Genomic DNA, 19,913 nt, shown 5'->3' on the forward strand with positions numbered 1-19,913 from the left:
TCCAGATGGTAAAACTGTTATCCTTCCATTAATCTGGGATTTAGGTTACCTGCCATTCTTCAAAAAGTAGCATAATTTGCCTGTTTCATTAATCTAACACTCATTTTGTCTGAGCAGGTGTCATGTTTGGTGACATTTTGGAGCAGACCTCTTCAAAAGGCTTACAGTCAGCACAATGCATTTAAACATGAAGGGCAAACACAAAAAGAGATCGAACACGGCCAACCTGATCCTCCTCTTTTTCTTGCCCAAGGCTGCCGCTCCTCCAGCCTCCTCTGCTGCAGCCTTTGCGCTCCTCCTCTGTTTGAATTTCGGGAGAGAAAACTCCACATCCACATCAGTCATCTCCAGCCTGGGGGGAGTTCCTTCTATCACCAGCTGCTCTCTGCCCTTCTTCTCTTTCAGCCTTTTCAGACCAAACCGGCCTCCTCTCTTCTTCTTCACCTTGAATGGCTTGGTGCTCTTGACACTCTGAAACAGGCGGGAAAACACAGATAGAAGTGATAGGCAGGTCACACTAACTGAAAGGCCCGCACATGTGGTACACTGCCACTTGTTAAACTGCTTTATTTATATAATAACTTAATGGATGAGATATATCTATATATCTATATATCTATATATCTATATCTATATCTATCTATATCTATCTATCTATATATATATATATATATATATATATGTATGTATGTATGTATGTATGTATGTATATACATATCTATATCTATATCTATATCTATATAGAGATATATATCTATATATCTCAATGAGTTTTAAGTATGTTTGGATGTACTAGAGCACAATGGGCCAAGATTTTTGAGAGAGTTCAACACAAAAGAAGCAACAAAGCTACAAAACATGTGTAAGATTGACATTGTGGTGTTTTGACATTGCTACAACACTTATAACTACCTAAACAAGTTGTGACAGCACTTGTATGGTAATAACAAATACTGTGTAATTTACATAGTACTTTACAGAGTCCAAAAAGTGCTGAACTAGCATCACAGTAGCAGAGTTGAGAAGTACAGAATCACAGGAGAGGGAAAAAGCTCTCCAGAATCAAGAATAAATAAGATATTGCAGGATTTCTCTTTAGTAACTAAACTGGAGATTATGTAAAAGTCTGCTTTTGAAAGTTTTGGGGAGAAATTTAAAACATAATAATCATTTGGCTAGCTTTAATTTCTTAAAGCCTGCACACCAGATTACTACTGGAATATTTATGAATGAATGGTGTGAAAATAGTGTGCTGGCTACCATTTTGGCCGTCTTGGCTTTGGGTCCTTTGGCCTCCAGGCTGGGAGCTCCAGGGTGAATGCTGACGTCTCCGCTGGGGATGGTTCTCTTCAGCTGGAAGCTGACCTTGTACGGCTCCGCACACTGCAGGATCTTCAGGGCATCTTCGTACTTCACGTTGTCAAAGTACACCTTGGCACTGAGCAGCTGGTCACCTGCAGACACAACATGATAAGTGACCGTGTCAGCCTGTGTGTTTATACCAGTCACAGTGACTGGGAGCAGGACACCTGAGCCCGGCCTCCTCCAGGGCTGCTGCCTCCCCCCCTCGCTCTGACTCCTTTATCCTGTGCATCAATTTGTTCACACCCTGTTGATGTCAAACATGCACACATCTTCAAACACACTACATTTTATTGCCTTGAGGCCTGAGATGAAAATGCTCTGAATCAGAATCTTCCCACATTTATGTGGGAACAGTATTCAGCCAGTCGAGGCAGAAAAGGCTGTTCATTTCTGACAATGGGGTAAAAATTCACAGAAGTGGTGTACATCAAGCCAACACCTTTTGTTGAAAATGCAGCCTATAAACTCCTCCCAGAGCTGCAAAGTCAGCTAAAAGAAGCTACACAGAATCTGAAGTCATGTGAAGATGCAAAGCTTTCAAAGGCTTTCCCACCCTGACAGGAATAAAATTATGGATTTTATTCTATAAATTAGAGATTATGTGATTATGTGTTATGTGATTGATGCAGATCCTGATTCTGATTATTATTTTGCATGAAAATGATACTGAATAAGAGTTCAGGTTGCAAGGTGCAGCCTGATGAGGGCCTAACACATACACACTGCAGTTTGAGATATACTCTCATGATCTTGATTTTAGCTTGTTGTTTTTATCTATATTTGCATTCACTGTAAAGCCATTTGCTAGAGGCCTGTTTGCTAATTAAATGTGACTTGGCCTGGCTCACCTTGCTGCAGACTGAGGTGCTTGGCAGCCGGGGAATCTTTGAGGACGTCCTTAACAAAGATGCCTCTCTCCCCCCCGCCCATCACGCTGTAGCCGCTGGCTCCAGCCTCCGCCTCCGTCTCCACCACGATCTCCACAGGCTCACAGGCTGCCTCCACCCTCTGGGTCACACACACACACACACACACACACACACACACAGGAAACCTCATGAACAAAATGTGGCCCAGAAATTTGATGGGTCCATTTTCGCCCCTTTTTTTCCCTCTGATTTTCTAGATCCATGCAGGTTGCAGAGCGAGGCTGGCAGCAGTTACAGCCGGGCGTTGAGATGTTTTTGTAAAGATAAACCTGTCTTCTGGAGCTACAGCAGATGAAACTGTCAGGTTGTCAGTGCTGGGAAATCCTCCCTGTTCACAGCGGTGAGTTGAAATTCTGAAGAAAAAAGTTTCTCAGAAACAGCGGCCACCTCAGGTCCAACAAGTAACCGGTTCACTGATTCACTAATTATGAAGCCCACCAAATTCAAAAAGCTACCTTCTGATGCCCTTTAGGGCTTCCCAGTCAAGCTTACACTGTGCACAAAGAGTGGCGTCAGATGAAAAATCACCTGGTTTCCTGTCCATTTTCACTATTTGCTGGGTAGATTAAAAAATGACAGACACTGTCGCTGGGCATCACACTCATGTCTGCTGTTGAGCTTCTGTGAATGCAAGGGCAAACATTTATGGTGATTTGTTACTTTACGCTTCATAATTCACATCCATTTGATCCATTAAGCTGTCACGTAGGAGAAGGTCATTCTATTCTTGAGTTACATTCACTTTTTAAGTCTCATGCTCATTTTCAGCCATGGAACAACACTGTGGTTAAGTGTGTATCTCCTAACATATTCTTTGGTTGCTCATTTGTGATAAATAAAACTGTGAAAACAAGTTGTACTTTCAGTTGATGCTTTTTTCCCTTGAAACCCTGTTAAAACCCTCATGTGACCACTTTGAACGTGCTGTGTACAACAAATTCATGTCAGCCAACAAAAGTGGGAAAACGGTGTGTGAGTGAGTTTGCCCTCCTGTTGCTCCTCGCTCACCCCGGTCTGCTCCTCTGCGGGCGAGTCCATCTCTGGTTGGGCCAGTTGGCAGCTGGACTCTCTCAGGTGGCTCCTCTTCTGACTCAGCACCTGCTTCAGCTCCGCATGGAGCTTCTCCTTCTGCACCTGCCCAACACAGGACACACACACCGGCATGAGCCTCGCTGCAGGGGGCGTCATCAGCCAAAAACATCAACACAAACACACACATATATCTATATATATTGCTTCTGACATGCACTGTGTTTGATGGCCAAAGCCTTTATTTGGGTTTATTGTCCTTTAAAGGTCTGCCAACAACTGTTAATGCTTCCAATTGACCTAATTCAATAATGTGATAAGTAGTCAGACATCAACTCACAAATTTCACACCTTCAAAACTTTGATCACTAACTGTGTTGCTATGCAAACAAAGCTTGTGTAAATGCTTTACATTTAATGATGTCCATTTATTTTGGCTAAAATAAACATAATAATAAAATAATTATTATTATGTTAATGGGAAAAGTTGCCACATTAACATTTATTAGATGAATGTGAAATCTGTTACATTGAAATGTTTGTTACACTATTTCCTGAAGCTACATATGATAGTAATGGGCTGTTATGTTAATGGCAAGTTCTTACATTCACAGTTGTAATAAATGTCAGTGATGATAGTGAGTTTGTCTGGTTTGTGGGGTCTATTTGTTTGTTTGTTTGTTTTGCCAGGTATCTGTGAGTAAACATCCAAAACACGTGATCGGTGGCGTGGCGTGGCGTGGCGTGGCGTGGCACGGCGTGGCGGGCGAGACGTGGCTTGGTGTGCCGGCCGCCAGCGGCAGCGCCTCATGTTTTCAGAGGAATGCTGAAAGTGCGAAGCTGCTACCTTTTGGTGCATGAATGTGGGTCGAAGTGTTTACGAGCACTTTGACTCCTGACACCTGTGCGTGGTTTCAGATCTGCCGCAGTCAGATGTTTTTTGTTGTCGGCCGCAGCCGTCACCTGCTGCCGGCTGAAAAGGCCCGGGCCGGCAGCTCTGCTGAGCTGGGAGAAATGAATGGCTGTTTACGTCGGGGGGAGCGACCTCAGCAGAACGGCTCTGGACTATTGTGATCCCGTGTGCGTGCAGCCGGTGGCTGGCAGGGTTACACGCTCAATCACAAGGCTCAACTCCTCAGTCCAAACATATCCAAATAACAAGGTGGCCCTTAAATATAACAGCAACATGACCTGAGGCTAATTTCATGTCTATCCAAATATAACCAGGTGATGTGGATACACATGGACCATCCAGGTATTTATGAGGCTCAGCTAGCTAGTGATGGTACCAGTCCTCACTTCTGTTGTCATGACATAATATTAACATTTATCATTTCACACTGTGTGAAGCAGGCTGTGCACAGTTTTTGCTGAACCTCCCCTCATTTTTTGTCGTTTACCAGTGAATTTTGAAAGGGTTTTGATGGGTTGCAGAATCTTCTGATACCACAGAGGAACATTCCCCCCACGTTAAAACCTGAAAATCAACAAACCTGGATCCACAGTGTTTTTGCCTGGCAGACAGCAACATGTGAGCGCTCACATGCTGACAGACATGCTGCTGTATGGTGGCTTCAGCTTAGGACAGGTGTGGACCTCGCAAAGATTTTAATTCTTGTTATTATCCTGCTTGCCTCTGTAGATTTTTACATCATACAAACTTCAGAACTACATATTAACTTCTGAACTTTAACAAAACCAAGAGAAATAACAGCTAACTCAGCTGTTTTCTCTATTCCTAAAAAGATTTTTTCTGGTATTTTTTCCTCAACACCAACTGTTAATATTTGGCGACTGTGTTTCACTGTATGTCTGAGACAGCCCGTCATCACTGAGGATGTTTGGATGTATTAATGTGTTCATGAAGCCAGACTGTGTTTGTGTCTGTGTGTGCTCACATGTGACTACAGCACATGAGCATGTGTGCACCTGTATCCCTCTGTACCTGAGGCACAGCAGCCCGTTTTCATCCCCAGAGCGTCAAACACCGTAACTTCAGGATCTGATCCCAACACACAGGACACCATTAGACCTTCACGCGCCATGCTTGAGTCTGAGTCTCGTTTCCAGCGAGACCTTTCATGGGTGACTGGCACCATGCCCAGTTTCCCTTTTGGGCAAGTGGATTTATACCTAACCCTAACCCTAACCTTACCCAAGTGGGTTTATACCTAAACCTAACCCTACCCGTAATCTTACCCAAGTGGGTTTATACCTAAACCTAACCTTAACCCTAACCTTACCCAAGTGGGTTTATACCTAAACCTAACCTTAACCCTAACCTTACCCAAGTGGGTTTATACCTTAACCATGCAGTTTTGTTGCCTCACTCTAGCCACAAAATAAAAGTGAGTGAGCCTGGTGCGTCTCATCTTGATGCTGAGTTGTGCCTTTTGGCGACTCAGCTGCAACCTGGGAATGAGAGTGTTTTCAGTATACTTACTGTCATGTGTGTGTGTGTGTGTGTGTGTGTGTGTGTGTCTCACCACTCTCTCGGGGCTCTCCTGTTCGTCTGTGGAGCCGCTGTGGTGGGGGTGGCTGTGGGGGGCGGAGGGTGGTCTGTCAGAGGGGGGTGACCTCCTCTTGTCTTTCACCTGTCCACACAGGAGGGCGGGGTCAGTCAGCAGGTGAGCAGCACCTCAGCCAGAGCAGTTTTGGTTGTCAACATTCTCTAAAGATGAATGTGGGACCCACAGTAACACTGGACACCCACCCATTCTCAGTTATTATTTTTGTTTTGGTTTATAATTTTCTCATTTCTCACTTCAATAGCTGCTGTAACATTTTAATTTAGGGTTACAATGAGCAAAGCTCACACAGGCACTAGGGGCAGCTTCAGGGTCCTCGAGGTGAGGTGTGTGTGTGTGTCATGCAGGCGACCCGCACGGCCTGCACCATGCAGCCACATTGAACTTGAACTTATGTGCTTGTGTTTCTGTATTTAACCTACGCATCTATGGCTGGAAGCCTTTTTGTATCTGAGTGTGCAACACAACACACACACATGGAGTGTGTAAAAGAGGGAAAGGCCATTAAGTGATAGCGACTTCATTCCAGATGAAAAACTCTCTGCTCTGCAGCTGCTGCTGATTGAGTCGCTCTCATGTTCAAGGCACCAAATGCTGGTGGAGCTGCTCAGCGGCCAGCTGAGGAAACGGTGATTTTATTACAGGCATGTGTCAGCTCCTCAGTGTGTGTGACAGGGAGAGCATGAGACTCACTCAGCCTTCCTTGGACAAATAAAGGCTGATAGAGGCTGTAAAAGCTGAGGGATTAGCATGTTCTGCCTGTGACCCTGGACCCCTGTGTGATCTAGACCACCACACAGAGCCTGTAACGAGCTTTAAGCACCTGGGCTCAATTACTGACCACAAACGAGAACACATAGGTGTTAAAAAAGGAAAGAAAGATGGCAGCGGCTCTGTGAGGAAGCTAAACTTGTTTCATGTCTGCAGATGACTGATGGTCTTGTTTTCTAATTCTGTGATTGAATTGATTTTGCCGGCCTGCGTGCCTGTATGGTTTGGTGATCAAACCCCCAGAGGGGCGTGGTTTTCAGGAAAGAGCTGCAAGGAAAGCCAGAGCAGGTCTACAGTATCGCCTTTTCACCTGATTATTGCTTTTATCTGCACTCACTGTTGTCTTTTATGCATGGCTGTCGTCATTTTGTGGTGCGTCTGTTTTATTCAGCTGGTTGCAAAAGGATTTTCCCATGGAGATAATAAAGTTCATTAAAATAAAGTTAATTGAACTGGACTTTCCTTTTCCGTCCTACCTCCCTGTCTCAGGAAACACTTCGTCTCCCTCAGGATCACATCACCCCCTCCCATACCGTCTTCTTCCATTTGTTTCATAAACTCTCTTAATTACCTCACTCACTCTAATAAACATCATGACTCCAGCGTTGCAGGAGGATTTGTTTGGCCAGTTCACCTGCTTGCTGCTGGTGGCTCATCCTGTTCATGAGCTGGAGAAAATGAGTCTCACTTCACTGTTGCACGCATTGTAATTCAGATCAGATGTCAGGATTAGATCCTGAGCAAAATTCCTAAATGTTAATTATTAATAGAACCATTTACTGCATCTTCGTACTTTTTCAGATCCCAGGTAAAAAATATGTGTGCCTTGCATTTGTGCTTCTTCAGGCTCCCTCCTCAGCCTCAGTGATAAATCTGTTGTCATGTGACGAGAGGCCAAATGCACTGGAGGCGAAACACTGACATTGCATCATTTGCAGGCGACACATTTGAAGCATCAGCAGCACTATAGCACCTGCATTTTATCACAGCGTTTGTGACCTTACTATCTATCATATTTTGTGTTCCATGGACTGTTCTGCTCTGCAGCCTGTTCATATATTTGGAGCCCAGCTGGCAGAGCAGCTAGACTATATAGTGTTCATATTTTATCCATACATGCCAGCAGCTGCACTTTGAGCAGCCTCTCAGTTTGCACTGTAATTGGAATTTGTTAATTAGTGTTTCCTAATCAGCATTTAAATGTGCCCAGAAAATGTGTTTACAATGCAAGTGAGCCGACAGTGAGAGGAAGGCAGGGCTCCTGTACACCGCACCCTGGTTACCGTAGTGCCGTTAGGTAATCATGCAGAAGGGCTTTATGTACTGGTGTAAATGTGTCATAAACCAAAGGCTGTAGAGGATCAGCCCCACTTTACAGTAAAACCGCCTTGATGAAGAGTTTATGAGTGGGTTAAACAAGTCATAACATAGTTTTCATACATCAGTGCAGGCTCACTATTTGGCAAGATCATGTTCCTGCTGCACTGCATCTCTTCTGTTAAAGCTCAGATCCTGCTAGCTGCTTAGCTTACTTTACTTGACCTTGCCAAATAGTGAGCTGCATCGATGAATGAAAACTGTATTATAACTTGTTTATAATCAATAACTGAATAACAACCTGATTACTAACCTAATTATAAACCATTCATAAACCCATTATAAGGGTCGTCTTATTGTAAAGTGGTGCCAGGGTATCTTTGTTGACTCTTTTATATTTTAATTATTTGTATTTATGTATTTATGTAATTATACAGCTTACTGATGGTTATATGGTTTAATACACTGCCGCACAGCATATTGCTCTTGTGGGGCAAAGAATGAATACATGTGTTACTTGGAGGCTCTGAGCGTCTCTGCAGGGAGAGGAAGGACATCACCTTGTGTTACTGACATCAGTCAGCAGCTCTGACACTCATGTCACATGTGAGCAGAGCTGTGACACTGTGCACCCACGGAAACACGTGAATCAGTTTCTATCAACATGACAAAAGAAAAAACAACATACATATTTGTGAGCAGATAAATAAACGAGAACAGGAGCTGAGAATGTTTTTGCAGCCCCAACTAAAAACGATGCTGTCTGTTGATGGAGCGTCACATGTGATGATGTCAGAGCTGAAGTGGCTGCTGGGTAATACGGCATCGGAGCTGAAGTGGCTGCTGGGTAATACGGCATCAGAACTGTGCTGCTCCTCAGCTTATCACCTTGACATTTTTATTTATTCATTAAGCTGCCCAATTTGTCTTATGGTTATGTAAATAACAACTGTAGCAGCGGTGCACTACTGTGGAAACTGAGGGTAATTAAAGGTGCAGTATGTATAACTGCTGAGAGTTGACTGAAGTGAGGACCGGGGTCATGCTATGTAATTAATGTATGACTATACTGCATTGTCTTTGCAAGAGTCGTGCATATCTCATGTTGTCAATCATTTAGATTTCTAAATACATACACCCCTTGTCCATGTAGTAAATCATTTGCTTCAGTTTACAACAGTATTGGTCTTTGAGTGCAGAAAAAAGAAAAAAAATAAATCTCGTCTATTGTGGAAAGCAAAAACATATCTCTGGCAGACACCACACACCTGGTATTCCCAAATTGTTGGATACCTCGCTCCATGATTGGGCTTTTTTAACGAGATCCCGGTAGGACTGTAGTCTGGTGTCCCACAGCTCTGCACACAGAGAGACAGCCACAATGAGGCTTTCCTCCACTGTTGTTTTGCCGTTCTGCCAAAATCCACCTGATTTTTTCCTGATTCCACTATTCTCTCCTATTGGACGTGCCGAGGTGACGTCACAGGGCGCTGTGCCCAAGATAAATGTTTTCAACTTGGGCGCAGCGCGCATGGGCGTTGACGCCAGCCTCGCGCCCCATGATCACATACACAATGAATGGCTGTGCCAGCCGAGGTCTGCGCCGCGCGCTATGAACACAAAGGGAGGGCGCTAATGGGCATCGGAAATTATTATCATTATTATTATTATTGTTATTATTTCTTTTCCCTAAGGGTGACTGGCGCTGGCAGCGCCCCTCCAGCAGATGGCGCCCAAGGCGATTGCCTATACCGCCTATGCCAAGGGCCGGCCCTAGCAGACAGGTTTGACATTTAGCTCCCAGAATAAAATGAAAGAAGTGCTCTTTCCATCTTTGTGGAAAAATCCTACGTTCCATGTCGATCTTTTGCTTTTTTACTGTTTGTCTGCTGACGTCACACAGCCAGCAGCTCGGAGCCTGATGGTATAATTATAGAAACCTCTTACTTTGCTTACCGCACATTGTTGATAATAACTGGATGCAAAAATAGCAATTAAAAAATTATCATTCGATTTTAAAATGTGTTTGTTTTGTTGTGTTTTTTTGTTTGTTTTGTTTTGTTTTTTTTTTTTTTTCAGAGGCCATGCTGAGGCCGCATGGCTGACATCGCTGAGTGGTTCAGACTCAGCTGACAAAAACTGTGCAGTAATGTCATCACATTATCGCCGTGATGCTCCTCACTGCCCGGCCCACTAACACGCTATGAACTCTGAGTTTAGTTTTTTTTTTTTTTTTTTGACGGTTCCTCCAAATGGTCCTCACCTCTGTCGACCCTCTGCAGTTTCTGATCATGAATAGTTTACTCACGGCTGGTTCTCTGGTCTGGCTGAAAACATGGCTGTCCTCTTGGTCTCTGTCAGAGTCTGCAGCCAAAAACAAAAGAAGAAAAAAGCTCAGATTATTCTCATTATTATGACTTTCACTTCAGTTAAACTGAGGCTCCAGTAACGATGAGCTTTTGTTCTCAGTCCATCATATATAAGACATAAGAACCTCCTCTGGCAGCATGGTTTGGAAAGAATAGTAATGAAAATCAATTTCCTTAAACTGGCTGAGCCCAATAAGAGCTGACTGTCCCACAGATATGACACACAGCCAAACATTGAGTTCAGTCAGAGCCTGTTCATCAATAACCTCTGACCCTCCAGCCAAAGCAAGTTAAAGGCATGAAGAAGAGCAGGCAGCCTCAGCGGGTTACACATGGAAGTGATTTTGTGTTCGAGGAGCAGATGAGTCATTTCCCTCAGTGTTTTTTTTTTTTTTTTTAATAATGGGGGAACTATTGATCAGTCTTCAGTCTTCATATGTTCATTTGTTCAAAGTCATGCATCACCACTGCAGTCATACATTTAAAAATTAAAGTGCAGTAGAAAAAGTTATTCAGACACCACTGATCCAGCAGACGCTGCATCACGCCGGCTCCAGAGGCTCGCTGTGATCACCGTGTGATGCAAGGCGACATGTTTGTTACTGGCTGGCCCACAGTGGCGGTGCTTCGTTTGGGCGGCAGATTTCTTCTTGCCTTTGTTGCACCAGCTGAGCCAGACACACAACAGCGACTAACACTGGAGTGAGATTTGATCCTGCACCGGTAAGAGAAGACACGGCTGATATGACATCTGGACCGTGTCATGTAACACCAAATTAGCTCTGCAGAAAGCCTTGCATCAGGTGTTCACGTCAGGCTTGTGCATTTGGATTTAAGATGTCTGATTTAGTGACAGGCCCGTCGGTCTGAGGCCTGCGAGGTGGCGGTCTTCAGATTCTTTCCACGGGCTCGATGAGGCCGCTGCATCAGCTTTCTGAGCACCAGCCAGCTAAGTGTTTCCCCCGGCTTCTGCACTCAGCCTCTTTCAGAAAACCAGTGGCACCAGTGGAAAGCCAGTAAGGCCCCAAAACACCCACGGCGGCATTACTGTGTTAACCTCAATTTACATATTACTTTGAAGCCACTGCAAAAGACTCAGTGCTGTTTCATAAACGCTTGACACAGAAATTTTACCTGAGCGTCCCCGACCAGAGCAGCAGTGTGGCTCTCGGCTGTGCACTGACAGACAGCAGTAAAACAGGCACCACGTCTTACCCTGCCTGCTGCATAAAACTGGTACCAGGAGCCGAATGTGGAGCCGAAGACACCACACCCACCTATCACAGCTCGAATCTGCTCAAAAGCTGTGTGATCAAACACAGCTTGATATATTTTTTTTTTTTTTATTTGCTGTAAGTCTAAATTTAGTGGTGAACGGAGTGCCTATTAAAGTACGTAAATATGTATGTTGTATGTAAAAATGGGAGGTGTCAGCCCACACCTTTTCAGTCAATATTTTGTTTTTCTTTTAATTTCATACGTTAATAAGGACCAAAATAAATTAGTACTAATACTAAGCCATTTTTCCTTATACTGCATGACCACATGTATGCTGTGTATGTGGTTGTAGATGTCCCGTGCATTGTGTTGCACACATCTCCCTGTGATTCTGCAGGACATGTTTGGAAACCTCCACTGGACTGTAAAATAAAATCCTGTGGGTTTGACTGAGCGGCGGCCGCACAGCAGTGACAAAGCCACCGGCAGGCGGGTCCAGGTTGAAGATGTTGGCCATGGCCGTGCACATGCACACACCTGAGGGTTTATCTCAGTCCATCAGCAGCACAGCTATGCTGCTTTGGGAATCACTTGACTGTCTGGGCCCCAGCGATGCCATAGCACGCAGTCCTGCCGTCATGTGATCACTGCTTTAACTGCCTTGGCCTACGTGCGTATGTGTGTGTATGTGTGTGTGTGTGTGTGTGTGTGTGTTAGGGAGAGTGTGAGAGAGAGCAAGAAAGTCCATCTGTGTGTGGATTTGTGTTTTTGCGAGTCTTTGTGTATGTGTGTGTTCACCCGTGTGTGTGGTGCAGGGTGTCAGCGTGGTTGTCGTGCCTGTGCGGGCGGGTTGGAGGTGTCTGGTGTCCAGCAGGTCACACACACATGCACGCACACACACACACACACGTACACACGCACGCACGCACGCACGCACGCACGCACGCACGCACGCACGCACACACAAACACACACACACTGCTGCAGGCTAACTGCACATAAACTACGCTGCATTGTTATGTTGCATCTGGAACCTAAATGCACTGCTGCTTTACAAAATTTACTTTATTTTGTTTCAAAAATATTATTGATTAAATAAATTTATTAAAAAATTAAAGGAGACCTTTCTAATGTTTGAAACTAAGAAAAAGTCAAAGAAAAGAGAAAATGATAATATAGATAGATAGATAGATAGATAGAAGTTTTAAAAAAAATGTTGAAAAAAGAAAGATAACATCTTCGAAAAAAAAATATATACAAATTGACACTTTGGCTTATTAAATTGGTCATCCAAAAAAAAAAAAGAAAAAGAAAAAATACAACTTTGGAATGTATTTATGCATTGTTTATGCATTGTTTAGATGATTCTGTAGTTACTTCTGTACTGTAAAAAAAAAAAAAAAGACTTCATCATCAAAAAAACTTCATCAGCCAAAGAAGCATTTTTTTTTTTTTTAATTCTTTTTTTGGAAAAGGGAATTTCATTTAGGTTTTGATATAGCTGATCATCGGGCAGGCTGACACCAGACCGGCTGCATCGGGCCAGCTGACACCAGGCATGCTGTACCAGGCTGGCTGACAACAGGCGGCTGATGCCAGGCCGGCTGTACCAGGCCGGTTGATGCCGGGCCGGATGATACCGGGCTGGCTGATACCAGGCCGGCTGAAAAAAAAAAAAAAGACTTCATCATCAAAAAAACTTCATCAGCCAGAGTAGCATTTTTTTTAAAATCTTTTTTTGGGAAAGGGAATTTCATTTAGGTTTTGATATAGCTGATTATCGGGCAGGCTGACACCAGGCCGGCTGTATCGGGCCAGCTGACACGAGGCATGCTGTACCAGGCTGGCTGACGCCAGGTGGCTGATGCCGGGCCGGCTGATACCGGGCCGGCTGATAGAGGGCCGGCTGTACCGGGCTGATGCCGGGCAGGTGGGAGAGGGGGGCCAGGACGAGGAGGAGGAGGAGGTGAAGATTTGACATTCCTCCCGGCTGACACCAGGCCTCCCTGATTCCGGGCCGGCTGACACTAGGCCGGTTGTACCGGGCCGGCTGATGCGGGTCCGGCTGTACCAGCATGCCTGATGCTTGATACCGGGCTGGCTGATGCAAGGCCGGCTGATACCGGGTTGGATGATACCGGGCCGGCTGATACCGGGCCGGCTTTATCAGGCCGGCTGTACCAGGCCGGATGACACCGGGCCAGCTATACCAGGCTTGCTGACACTGGGCCGGCTGACACCGGGCCGGCTGACACCGGGCGGGCTGTACCAGGTGCAGCAGCAGCAGGACAATCAGACTGTAAGAGGCACTCAGCAGAGATGTGAGCAGCAGTCATGTCATCATTACCACGGAAATAAAGCAGCTGGCAGCCGTGGCAGTAAACTGCAGGATAGCACTGCTGTCAGCGGGAAACCTCATATGTCCAGAATGACACCTTTTCACCTCCATAAAATGAAGAAACTATTCGTTTTCGAGCGACAGTCCTACACATTTTTCAGTGGTGTCGTCCTGTTGGGAGATACAGCTTTTTCCCCTTTCAGAGGACCATCCTTCAGTCTGAGTCAAAACAAAACTGGGCTTAGGGGTTTCACCTGACAGCAGCTTTAACCAGCGGCTCCGTGTGACAGATGGAGGCAGGTGGGAGCGGCGGCACTCCCTGCACTGACCGCAGGAATGGAGGGGGGAGAGGGGGGAGACGGATAGAGGAGGAGGACGAGGAGGAGGAGGAGGTGAAGATTTGACATTCCTCCCAACCCAGTCTTATTATAGATCACACTCACATCTGCATGCCTTGACAGGCCCGCTGATGAACCTCCTCAGCATGGAGCCTCAACCCTTGGGGCCACGGAGGCCCTCGGGTGACGTAACCAATCCTGTGGTAGCCATGTTGGAGGCCCTCGGGTGCAACAATAGCTGCAGGACAGTTGACTGTGGCTGCTCTGATACTGAGCTCTACCCAGGCTTTAATTAGATATCATTAATCTCTGTGCATTATACTCAATAACAACAAATCAGCTAGCTAACCATGGCCTGTGGTCAGCTAACCATCACTGGTAAGAGAACTGATTTACAGACTAGCAGAAGCTAGCATTGGTTTGTACATTGCATGTTAACAGTAAAGGAATAGTGTAATTTTTTGGGCAAAATCCCCTTTCCCCGACCTCCCTAAAGTGAGACCAGATGTTGGACACCATTTCCACCTCTGTATGTCCAGCGGTTCAGCTCCTATGGGTAGCATTTCCTGTTAGCTTAGCATAAAGACTTGAGGTCTATGGGAGTCGTTAGCCTGGCTCTGCCAAAGTGAAAGAATAAACCCTCCAGCAGCTCTGAAGCTGTCTGGTTCACACAGTGGATTATGTGGATCTGAAACACACGTCTTGGGATTTAAAAAAAATAAAGGTGAGTGGTTTGAGGAGTTAATTAGTGGTGGATCGTCCTCTGCCTTCAGCGTTTACAGCTCCATCATCTAACTTCTCCTCAAATAACTCGCATTTTTTTCTTTTTAAATCCCGAGACGAAGAGCTGGACACACAGAGGTGAAAACACCGTCCCGTCTCAGTCTGGGGAAGTCGGGAAAGGGGATAAGTTATCCGTTTACTTCAGACATAATTAGTGCACAGCTGATTTTGCAGCGTCGCCATGGAAACCCAACAAACACCACATCCTTCACTGACACAGGAGTGACCCTTAAGCTTTTTTAATGGCTGCGGTGCAATTCACATTACACACAAGACACACACACGTTATTTGGACAAACTGACCATGTATTTGGAATCTACATAGTTATTTTCTCGCCTGAAAAAAATTAAAACTTAATAAAGTGACATATTAACAGTTGTAAAACGAAAAGTCAACTCAGCTTTTTAGGTAGCTACTTCCGGTCAGTGGTGCCGTTAGGGTGAGAAGTGTCCATCGTTCCACACTCAACTTTTTGACCGTTTTGAATGTACATCCGGGTATTTGCAGTGCACTGCATTTTGTTAGTATTTTCAGTGTGAATGCACTTATGCACTCAAAATACTAAGTGTAAGTACAGAAGTGCGTGATTTGAGACACACCATGTAGATAGATAGATAGATAGATAGATAGATACTTTATTCATCCCGAAGGAAATTCACAGTTTTCAACAGTATCCACAGATTACAAGCGTGTGACTGGCTCTTTCAAAAACCACTGTGAATGTGTGCAGCTGGATGGATGTGAAGCGATGCTGGAATAAACACAGTGACAAAATGCACTCCTGGAAAATAAATTAAAGAAAATGACCTTTTGTTGGTATGACTGCAAAGTAGTAAATTGTGCAGGTTGGAAAGAAAAAAAAAAAACGGAAGCAAAAAAGAACTTGTAAAAACTCACATCTATGCTCAAAATAAGCAAAAGATAAATGAACTAGTGTGTTACTGTGTTTAGTTTAAGTTTAATAACAGGTTTATACATATTCAGTAGACATACTTTAATATACATATATATATATATATATATATATATATATATATATATATATGTATGCAAAAGTTTATTTTGTGTCATCTACTGTTGTTCATGTGCAATGTCTACACAACCTACGGCTGCAAGAATTTATCAATTTGGGATTAATAAAGTACATCAATCCATCCATCAATCCATCCATCTATCTATCTATCCATCCATCCATCTATCCATCTATCTATCTATCTAACATCATGTATTATTGGAGGGCACATAGCAACAGCAAATGTGCACGTGCCTGCACATCCACATTTGCTTCCTGTCTGTGTATCTTATCAATCCTCCTCCCAAACAAATTATGTCATACATTGTTTTCTTGAAATTTCTGGTGTAAAACAGAACTAATGATCATTTCAAAACAGCCACAATTGTCAAAGGGTAAGAGGTTCACCTAACACTGGGCGAGGACAGAGCTGCCCACTAATTTGATCCCAGACACCTAATAAAATTCAATCTTCATTTAAGCAGAGACTCTCAGCAGCTCATGGCTGACTGCTCTCGTGGTGAGCGTGGCATTTTCAGATCAGAGAATGAAGCAGAAAGCCCTTTTTAATGATCCCGCCGGCGCCCTCGGCCATTCACACAGACCGCTCTAAAGGGAGCAGGATTAAGTTGTCTGTACTGGATTTGATAATGAAGTAAGAAGACACCGCTGGTGGGTTAGTGAGGTCAGAGCCGAACACACATAGATCCAGTGAACTGAGGCGGCGTGTTGGGCTTTTCACAGCGTGCGGAGAGCCCGGCGCCCGGCTCAGCACACAACATCTGGACAAAATGATGCTCGGCTTCAACATGCCGATAGAGCTGCACGGTTAACTGTAGACACTACCCACTGTCTCCTAGTGGAAGCACTCAAGTGATTCAAGATTAGATGCCTTGCTCAAGGGCAGACTGGTCGAGATATGTGTTCGGGAATGTGATCATGTGATGCAGGCTGACTAACTTTTCTCGTGTACTGTCCTCTCTGGGATCCTGCTCAGCGGCCGGCGTCAGCCTGCTAGTGATGGACATGTTAGCGGTGTTATGGCTGGCTGGCCCGGGACCAGCACGCCTCGCGCGTGTCAGCTGTCCGTCTAAACAAAACAAACAGCCATCTGCCCTTTACAGAGTTGATTATGTTTCTTTGACATAATACATCGCAGTGGTGATGGGAGGCAGCTGACGATGTGGCTTTGGGATTTGTTTGTGGATGAATGAATTATTGCTGAAGGACGGATATCTCACATACACACACACACACACACACACACACAGGGAGGACAGTTACACTTCACACAATTGGTGGCAGCGTGCGTACACCATGCAGCCCTCATTGGCTCTGAGTTAAGAGCGGTCATGAGACCAGACAGGAGACAGCGCACGTCATTATGGTCAACTCCACGGCACCGCGCCGGGCCAAGCACCACATGGCCTGCAAAACACACATGCACACTAACACTGGCAAGTGGAAGAAAACACATGGCTGCGGTCATCAGAAAGTCAGAATGACACGAGTGGAGTGTATGACGTGTACTTTGAGTGAAAGAACAATCTACTGTCTAGCTGCCGCAGGGATGGGCAGCTTTGATGGGCATTAAAATGTAAATGTGTAAAGCAGCTACTTGTGTGTGAGGTAGCGAGCGTTCCTGCTGAAGTCAAGCAGTAATTAATTTTTAGAACCGTTTGGTCTATCTGACATCTTCACTTATGTATGGAAGTAATGGAGGTTTTATGTGCCAAATTTCCATGCAGTTTCCATCTCAATAGGTGGGGTTAATTCAAAATGGCCACTATGGGAATAATATTGCATTCACACAATATTGCTATAACTGTAAGCACAAGTTTCCAATTAGGTAAAAACAACCAAAAAAAAATCACATCTGCTCTGTATAGCCGTATTCATTACCTGACAACAGACACAATAACAGCAAATGCCTAGATGATCTATATCAGTTTGTATGTTGGTTCCTATAGTTTATACACATTTATTCGGTTTATTTATATGTTGTGCTAATGGTGAGCTCAGCTCAGCTCAGTTCAGTCCCTTTATTATTCCAGATGGGAAATCTGACTTGCAGGCAGGTACACAAGTTCAAAACATCACAAGCGCAAAATTATTTGTTTGTAAAATTGTTGTTGTTTGTTAAATTTCCCCTTGGGGATTAATAAAGTAATCTATCTATCTGTCTTGTTTCCTGTACATACAAAATACAGAACCCAGCACTACAACCAAACTGTGTCTGTTTGCTAACTCACTGCAGCCTGAGCAGGGTTAATGCACAGCGACCGCCTGACTCAGACAGAAGCGGCTGGTCTACCTGGTCCAACACACACCTGGCCTTGCAGAGCAGCTGCTGGTCACCTCCACACTGCCACTCCCACATTAGCTTCTTGTCACTCATGCTGAGGTTACCCAGCGATCAAAGAGGTAAGAACAGATTCAATAAATCACCAGTAAAACAAAGACACCGTTCTCCTGTCTACAAAAAAGCATTTACCTTCCTAGGACAGCACAAACACCGCTGTCCCTTTTTACACCTCACATCAGAATCTGCATCACATGTCAGGTTACTGTCAGTGAATGTTCCTACATATTCATAATGTTCAACAAACTCAATGCCAGTTCCCCTGATGAAGGTCTGAGGTGATGGGCTTTAATGTTAACTACAGCAGAGCCTCTGTCTCATTCTCACTCACTGAACTGAAAGTTTCACCTGAACGTTTTTTTTTTTTTTTTTTTTTCATGCAGAGCAACAGTTTCACCTACAGATTGTGTCTCTGCTGCTTCATTAACGCTCCATCACACCTACAGTGAGTGAACTACTCAAACCTGAGATGCCATTGTTTTATGGCTGCAGCATTATATCAAATAGAAAATCTCTACCTTTCTTGTGCCTCATTTTAAACATATTTTCCTGTACTTCAGCAGGACATATTTGGCGTCTTTGGAAACACAGGGATCTCCACTGCAATTTCAAACAAAATTCTGAGCGTCTGTGCAAAGCTCAGCCATGCAGCACGCATTTGTAATGACGAGCGCGCCGGTGGGACCACCAGCAGGGCTGAAGAGGTTAACTTGAAAGCATTAACAGAAGGCTTTAATGCTGTAGTTATTGTTATTATTACGCAGGAGATAACCAGCTTTTGAAACACCTCCACATCGGATGAACACGTGAACCCCCTCCTGTCAAGACGAGCTGCCGAGTCAGACTTCCCATCTCTCCCACACGGCGTGAGCGTGGGAAAAGGTCAACGCGTGCATATTTTAATGGATGTGTGGGCAACTTTTGTACTTGTCCTTTTGACGGGGGAAAGGGAAACATGCACCTGTGGAGCAAGGCACTAACGCTGCCAGTGTTAGGGGTTTGCGTCCCGCTGGGGCTGCTCACGCTGAAAATGTCTGAAGTTGCGGCTGCCCGCTGTGAAACACTTTGGATAAAAGCCTGCGCCAAATGACGTAATGTCAAAAACCATCCAGGATTGGTGAGACAGATCCCAGTGTGTCTCCTGGTCCTCTGAGAGCTCAGATGGAGAAACCCGGCCGCACCCGCAGGCGTGAGCCTCCCCGACAGGAAATGCCTCCATGTAAACAGGAAACAGAAATATCTCAACCAGATAAGATACACTTGGCACACGGGGAGACACACAAACAACTGTGCTCCTCCAAAGGTAACCACTTGCTATCGCCAATGAACTGTATCTCCTGGTTGAGAGGCGAGGACTGGCAGCGGCGGCTCCAGTGAGGTTCTTGTCTGCACGCCGATCCTCTTATCAGCTGATTACATGATTCTTCCTTCCTGAAAGATCCTCTCAGCTCCCTGCGTGCACCGAGGGAAGTCTGCCCTCATACGTCAAGCAGCGTTTCCTCCTCAAGTCCCCTCGGCTTCTTCCCGAGACACCCCGTCAACTCTTGACCCCA

General features: G+C 44.9%; 1 protein-coding gene across 1 annotated transcript in view; it reads right to left on the minus strand.

Annotated features, from left to right (window-relative positions):
- Positions 1 to 18,396, minus strand: part of prx (periaxin) — a 31,443-nt gene extending 13,047 nt beyond the window's left edge. The window contains exons 1-8 of the mRNA XM_030067484.1: positions 18,329 to 18,396; positions 13,366 to 13,823; positions 10,248 to 10,303; positions 5,810 to 5,917; positions 3,303 to 3,428; positions 2,214 to 2,373; positions 1,261 to 1,454; positions 227 to 471 (exon numbers count right to left, since the gene is read on the minus strand). Of these exons, the coding sequence (XP_029923344.1) occupies positions 227 to 471; positions 1,261 to 1,454; positions 2,214 to 2,373; positions 3,303 to 3,428; positions 5,810 to 5,917; positions 10,248 to 10,303; positions 13,366 to 13,823; positions 18,329 to 18,396 (1,415 nt within the window). The remainder of the gene's footprint in view (positions 1 to 226; positions 472 to 1,260; positions 1,455 to 2,213; positions 2,374 to 3,302; positions 3,429 to 5,809; positions 5,918 to 10,247; positions 10,304 to 13,365; positions 13,824 to 18,328) is intronic.
- Between the last annotated feature and the right edge of the window lie 1,517 nt (positions 18,397 to 19,913).

Source organism: Myripristis murdjan, chromosome 13 (assembly GCF_902150065.1).
Source record: "Myripristis murdjan chromosome 13, fMyrMur1.1, whole genome shotgun sequence".
NCBI classification, from domain to species: domain Eukaryota; kingdom Metazoa; phylum Chordata; class Actinopteri; order Holocentriformes; family Holocentridae; genus Myripristis; species Myripristis murdjan.